Raw genomic sequence first — 8,003 nt, 5'->3', positions numbered from 1 at the left:
CGATAGATTTTATTTATAATTTGGAATAAAATCAGTAAAAAGAAATTATTTTAATTTTTAAACGCCGCACTACGAGAACACTGGTGTATGGCACATCCAATCCAATTCGATTATTTATAACTTCCATTGAAATAAACATATTGTAAAATTTTTGTTTAATTGAAAGGTCAGACATTAAGAAACATAATGACATCAAGACCGAACATCGACAAGTTGATACAAATATTCTATCTTTCTTGGCATTCCGTGAGCATTTCTAATAAAGACAGAATAATACTTGTGTCATGGAAAGCCCTCCCTTAAGGTGATGCCGCCTCTAAAGAATTAATCGATATAAGAAAATACTTCAATATTTATTCAACTAAATTTTTTTGTTATGTACAAATTTCTAGCGTTAATATAATCTATCAATTTCGTACTGGATCGTTGAGATCACGTATCGGCAGGTTTCTCCCGACCACAAGATGCAAATGGAAACCTCCTAGCTTCGCATGCTAATTAAAGCGAAATTCTCGATCCTCATATCGACTTCATTAGCGGATAGATAGATATACGGCGGACTGCGGAGGGAAACACCACTAATGATGATAGTTATGGGTGTATGCCGTACTGGTAGTGTCGATGATCGACGCCACCATTATGTATAGATGAAACTTTTCAATGCGACCCTTACTATCTCGAGCCTCGGATTAACAGTTCTGTTCATTAACTCTAGCAAATCTTCACACGAGAGTTATCCGTGATGAAAGATGTCCTAGAATCACCGACGTTCCTTTCATCCAGTTTTCTTTTCAACGATCAATTTTTCTCCACTTTATTTTTTTTCGACGTCGGTCGCGTCAATCTTTTTCATCGTTTGGGGCTAAAAGGCCAAAAGACGAAAGGACACTAATTCCCGTTTCTATCATTATGTAATTTAATTTTAATCTCGATTCAACTAATTCTTCAACAATTCTTTTTCTAGTTGTAAGAATTAGAAAAAGATAAAGAGTAAATTGAACCGAGATTAAAGTTAATCCGCTGATAAAAACGAGCATGAGAGTAAAATGTTTAATATTTGTAACTACAATTGCATGGTAAAATATTAATATTATAGTTAGCACTGTATAATTCATTGATTATTTTCGGTGCCAACTATATATTTTTGTATAAAACTATAAATATGATTATTATTACATTGTTACAGTCATAGCTATAATAAATATTATAGCTACAATAATCATAGCTATAATAAAAATGGAACTCTTAACTATAATTATTTTATCATATTATAATCTCAAAGTTTGTAATCATCAAACACCTTTCTTCCAGTAAAATCTTACTCTGTAATCTACTTAACTGTTAAGTTACGACAAGCCAAATTTATTCGGGAGTTTGTCCATTGCGGAGAGATCTCGTAATCTTAAATAAATTTTGGACGGAAATAGAGTAGATGAACCACACAGTAAGATGCAAGTTAGGCGATTATCGTAGCCGATAATCCTGTTTATCATCGCCGTTCGAACCGACGAAAAATTCCCAATGCGTCCCATGTAAGAGAAGATGCGATCCACTTTCGCAGCTCTTTGTGTGTTTCGAATATCGGATCGTTCCATCCTCTCTATTCGCGGTTCAGTGACGCCGAAGTACAGCGATCGCAACAGAAGCGTTTCATCCTAACGAGCGACTTTAATTTCTGCTCTCTTTCCACGTCATTTGCCGTAGAGGAGGATCTCGACGAAAATCACGACTCGGGGAAACTTCCGTTTTCAAATTATCCAGCTTGTAGGCAAGTCGTGATACAAGTTGCATAAAGGTTCCTCTTATTAGTAGATAATTATATCTGATATCGATTCTGTGATCCCGTTACCTCTTCTATTGCATTTCGATTTTAATTGAAATGAGACAGTTTTGCTAAAGTTAAAAATTATGAAAGACTAAAAACCTTTACAAATTTATGTACTTAAAATTGATTCATTTTACGTCTGCAATTAATTCATTAAAAGTTTCACTGCCATTGTTCAATCTGTTATATTGACCTGTCTTAAGTTTTATTTTGATAACACAATGTTTCTTCGCTACTATAGTTTCCAACATGTCAACGAAATGAATTGACACTTAATCCCTCATTGGCAGTTTTATCGATAGTATTCATCCTTTATTACATAACGATGACCCGTCGCAGGTGCGTGATGTCGATCAATTGTCGATAAATTTACGTCATCAGACGCAATCATTTGGTATTAATAACTTCCCGTAATCTCGTGATTATGGAAACTTTATTCATCAACGGCAATATGGCACGCGTGTAGAAGCGTAGATAAGAACAGGTAATATGAAGAATAAGATTCGTAACGATTGCACAATCTTGTTCCATGAAACGAAGTATTCCAACTCTCTTTGGTTCTAAAATCTTGGTAATTTCTTCGGCTAAAGTTTTGATCGGTAGCTCGTGTATCCAGAAGTCATCTATCTCGAAAGGCAATAATAGCATCCTCGCCCCAACCAGCCAAGCCCTTTTCTTGGCAGTCTATCACCAGGGCTATCTTCGGCCAATATTATTTTAGCTACGTCGTGTGTTTCGCATCCTTCCATCACCATCGTCATCATCGTCTTCCTTTGCACGACTTACCGAGAAAATTGACCTACCTATGGCTAGGCAATCACTGGCTCGTAAGCGACGAGTAGCCATGCCCAAGGATAACAGGATCACAGCTAAGATTGCTTCCGGTAACAATTTTGATATTCAGATTTCGGTTGAAAATTGCATTTTATTTTTTATTTGTTTCTTGACTACGCTTTTCCAACTACGGTGAACAGAATTTAATACACTCATTCGTGCATTCGGTATTCATTCGTCCGATAGTTATCAGATACAGATGAGCCCAACGGAGCGTGTCACGAGTTTTCTTCTTCGATAGCGTCCGCGCAGCCGGAGAGCTCATCGGATCCGCAGTCGACGCGTGAGATTGGTTTGTCATCCGAGCGAAGCTTCATCGTTCCCGGGTATCGCTCGCTCAATGTACCAGCGTCCGTCTCCACTCCCTCTGTGCGGACGATCTTGAGACAATTTCGTGCGGGTCGTTGGGCACGTAAAACGCTCGCGCGCTCTTCGCCGGGTCGCACGAGAGATTTTCTTTCAGCGGAAATACGAACGAAAAAAAAAAAGAAAGAAAAATGGAAAAAACGGCTATCGAAAGGCGGGGAAAGGAAGAAAGAAAGAGTGAGACAGCGGCTGCTTCTTGGATTTAAGATCTCTCGACGGTTCGCGAAGATCGAGAGAAAACAACCTTGCGATCCGCGAAGTTGAAAAAAGAAGTCGGGACGGGAACCGGGATGGTAGTTGTTCAGGGGTGGAGAATTGCAGAGGATAAAAGCAGAGTAGATACAGCGGGGAAGAGAAAGAGAGAGATAGAGAAACTGGAGTTTGTGACGGTGGTTACGACGCTCTGAAGCAGAAGGGGAGCTGGCTGGTCCATAATCCATATGTCCGCGAGAAATAAATAATACACGAGCACCGGGACCGGGGTGGACAGCTCCGCCGGATGTTGGTCAGAGAGGATGAACCGCTATCCCCATATCCGAGGAAAATATGGAATCCGAGTCCTTTTCCGTGGCTTGTCTCCACCCATGCTGCTTCTCCGTCTTTCTTTTTCTATGATCGTGGAGAGATGAGAATCTCGTTCCATATAAGAGCTCCTTCTTGCCGCTCTTTGAACGATATTCCACCTAACAACGCGCACTCAATTCGCTGAGAACATTCGCGGTGTACTTTCGCAAGATAAACCGTGTATGAAATGTGCGTCGCAGAGAACGCGTTCTTCTAATTGCACTTGCGAAACTTTCCATGTGTATTTATTTTTCGAGTTGGGGATAAACACTTTTGTGACTTTCCGTACTTTGGACGAGTAGATGTATATAATGTACATTTAAATGTTAATTTACATTATAGACATATACTTAACATATTTTTTACATTGCATTTAATTTATATGTTTTCGTGTATTTCGTGCGACTTACGCTGCTTACACTGAAAAAAATGATGTTGTCTCAATAGTATTATTTTTTAAATTAAAAATAATTTTGTTAATTCAATAACACATTAATTAAACAAATACGTCATGCTCTTGTTTTAATAAAATATTATTTGTTTTATTAACATGAGCTAACAAAGTTATTTTCATTTAAGGACGTATCTAATATATACACTGTCTCTATTAAACGTTTGAAGTTAAAAATGTGTTAATATTTACACTTTCTATATAACAATAAATATAAAAATTAAATAGATATGAAACAGTTGTGTGATCTAAACATCATATTTTTAATTAACAACACCTTTTTGTAGTTTATTTATTGAACTTAAAAAATAATAACAAATACAGTAAATAAATAAAAAGGTGTTGTTGATTAAACATATGTTAAATACTTACACAACTTCCGTATATATATATATATATATATGTATATAGTTTTCATATTTATTTTTATGTAGAAAGTGTAAATATTAACACATTTTTAATTTCAAACTTTTGATAGGAATTGTATATTAGATATGTTCTTAAAATAATATTGTTGATATAACATCATTTTTTTCAATGTAGCTGTCTCGAGTAAAAATTAACTTCTAGAAGCATCGTTTTATCATTTAAAAATACTTTTTTTTACAAATTTTACTCAATATCTTGTGATTGAAAAATCTATCAATATATGTACTGTCGATATCAATCTATCTCTATTAGTACATATATTAACAAGTAGTTTTTTCGATAGTTTTTGATAATTAGAAGTGCACTCATTCGTGCCGGAATCTCGTAGCGAATCTCGAATTAATGTACAAAATTCCTTCCACGCGCTAGAAGCATGTGAGTAGCATGAATAGGATAATAGAACTATGACTCCCAATAAGACTCTGAATTTCATGGTTTAGAAGTGAAGTGGGGACAACTTCGTTTATTACATTCAGAGCTCTGAACTGCGCGTTATTACGAGATTCCAGTGTTTAATGCTACATACATTTCCATCTTTAGTACTTAGGTGTAATTAATCTACATAGATCCCGAATTTAATTTTAAAATGAACATTTTAAATATGCAATTTTTCCTAGAGAGTTAAAAATATTTCCGTATTTGCTTCTTACGAATTAAATCGACTCATTGTTTCAATTACTGATTATATCCTGATTTACCAATCGCAGTTGAGGTATGTGTACAATAATTTTATTTATTAATACACACTTTTATATAATTGTTTATTAAAATAAGGAATGTATATACTATTAATTTTGAATATAACGATCATTTATTCATTATTATTTTAATTTTTATAATCTATTTTATTTATTAATCTGATAACAAAATGTATGCTGGTAGCATATATGACACACCGATAATATTATCAGAACGAAAAGCATTGCATTGTGCAGAAGATAGATAGAATAAATACTACCAACTTTTTACGTAACTATAAATTGTATAATTTTAATTGTTTTATTAATTTTGTCAAATTTGCGTTTAATTTTTTCACACTGAGGATGACCTAATAATAAGGTCGAAACGTTTGTTCTAAGAATTTGAAATATATAAAAATGTGGCTTATAGCCCCTTATTTATTGTTTATTTCCGTTAAATTTCGAGAAACTAAAAATGTTTCCTCGCGTAAAGCGAAGATTAGATATCCATTTTTTTAAATTTATTCGAAGAAAGTCGCAAATCATGAATTTTGCAATTTTGTTCTTGTTTTCTGAAATCGAAAGATATCTTTGTAAATGGAAGGTTAATAAAATCGGTTGTTTTGTAAACGAGTGAATGCATTTATTTAAATTGGTCAGTAACTTTTCTAGTTATATTCAAAGAATAACGAAGTCAAGAGTTGCTTTTGTCTTTCGTTGCTCGATGACCCGAGGGTTAGCCGCAAGTGAATCATCCTATAGAATATATTCTATGGTTCACTTCCTTCTGTTTCGTTCGTTTCTTTTCAGTCTTTGATTTTGCATTCCGTCTCGATGTAGCCAAAGTTCTCAGTGGTTTTCCTTGCGAGTTATGAATTATCTTTCATGCATTTTCGCCTGTGTAAGACAGTGAAGGCTTTCGCTGTCAAAGCTACAAATCTACAAATTTAACGGACTATATCCAACCACGATTGCATAATATAGCTTATTTCGTGAATAAATGCAGCAACGAGGAATAAATATTTCGTTAAGCGATACACGATGCATGCAATCTCCTTTGACGTTGAATGCCGACGAGAAAACCGCGATTCTATAATGAATGGCATGTGAATGAGAAAAGTCATAATCGTAAAAAGGCGAGTCTCTTCGCTATATCAATAAGAAAAATACGTTACATTCCTAAAAAGAAATCGTATTATTTTTTTAAATATTTGTTAGATTTTCTATACAAAATATCCGCGAAATAATATGATGATGATTTTCTAATTTCAATAAATGAAACTAATTTCAGAAAATAATTTGCTAAAACATATGTACACATAAAGGCACAATCTGAACATTGATTAACTTTTAAACGCTACATTATAGAAATAACACTAAATGTGATTATACCCAATCAAATTTATGATTGCCTATAACTTTCATAAAAATAGACATATTCACCGAAAAAATTTATTATTTATATATTATTTATTATTTGTAATTATAATTATACATATATATTGTTCTTATTACTAAACATTATAACAGTAATTATGATTATAATAACAATTTTTTTTCTCAATGTAAATTCTCAAATAAATTCTTTAATTGCATATAGGTTAATTGCATATCGATTAATGTAATCTCTCAAAAGTTGAAAGTAGAAGTCCTTGTGATGATTTGCGAAGGAAACGAACGTTCATAGGGATTAATTATTAATATCTCGCGAGAGAACTCTCTTCGCTCGAGTGACCGCAACGTTTTTCTGCGTCCGAGAGTCTCCGTTAAGTATTTATATTCAGACCTATGTTAAAAGCGTCTTAATGCTGTATGCTTCTGACCCGTTTCTTTTGACGCCAAGTCCGAGATTTATCAGCGCTCTAAGGACGAGACATCGAATAGGATTTTGCTGAAGATCCGCTTCTTTCCACTTTTTAAGTAATCGAAAGATACTCGACGTGATAATTTATTTCAATTCCTCTTAAAGTTCTGAGGATAAAACGGGACGAGCGATTAGAGGAATATTGTACCGTCCAGCTTAATGTTATTCTGTAAAATTACAGCAATACTTTTATGATTTACATAATGTTGCAATATTTTTTATTGATGTTCTGAAAATATATAATTAATAATATTTGAATATCGTCGTAGAGTTATAAAAAAAAACGCGCGACATTCGCAATAATTCTGAATTACGTTATTGCTTGCTGACGTAAAATATGCATCGTGGAAAGTAGAATTTATTGAGGAGTAGTGTAAAAGAGTTATTTATGTCACGCAAATGTATTCTCTATTGTTGCAGAGGGGTAGTGACGAGCTTCTATCGCAAAGCGGGGCAGTCAGCAATGGTGCTTCAATGAGTCCGCAACCTCATCACGCAGCTGACAACAACAATGACGCTAAGAAGGTGAGTGGTTTCAATTAAAATAAGATACTGCGAGCAGAATCCGATATCGTCAGTGTCAGATTTCACGGAGTCCAAAGATAGGCTCTAAACAGCAGAAAAGAATCTTCTGACAATCTTATTAGAATAATTATCACTTATTGTTAGTTTTATTCGATAATAAATCATTGTAACGAAATAGTATAACGAAGTACAACGAAAAACCAGAATTTGAAAAAATTAAGCCGTTTATCCAATATTTATTACTAAAAATCTCATTGATTTTGATTTTTGATCCCTTTATGGTCAAATGATTTGACTCATATTTTGCTTCGGTGAAGCTGAAATCTTTGAATATCTTTGCTGAAAAAGAAATTTGAAAAAATTAAGCCGTTTCTAAGAACAGACGAATAATTGAACGGACGGACCAACACTGTAAAATTATAAAGTTTGCTCTCTCTCTCTCTCTCTCTCTCTCTCTCTCTCTCT

The 8,003-nt window shown here is 34.2% G+C and overlaps 1 protein-coding gene across 1 annotated transcript in view; it reads left to right on the top strand.

Annotated features, from left to right (window-relative positions):
* The window catches only part of LOC105620146 (polypyrimidine tract-binding protein 1), a 315,345-nt gene that overhangs the window by 153,060 nt on the left and 154,282 nt on the right, over window positions 1-8,003 (top strand). The window contains exon 4 of the mRNA XM_012201654.1: window positions 7,434-7,538. Within this exon, the coding sequence (XP_012057044.1) occupies window positions 7,434-7,538 (105 nt within the window). The remainder of the gene's footprint in view (window positions 1-7,433; window positions 7,539-8,003) is intronic.

The sequence above is a fragment of the Atta cephalotes genome (genome assembly GCF_000143395.1).
Source record: "Atta cephalotes unplaced genomic scaffold scaffold00024, whole genome shotgun sequence".
NCBI lineage: Eukaryota > Metazoa > Arthropoda > Insecta > Hymenoptera > Formicidae > Atta > Atta cephalotes.
Note: the sequence above shows the minus strand (reverse complement) of the source record. Positions and strands in the feature narration are given on the sequence as shown.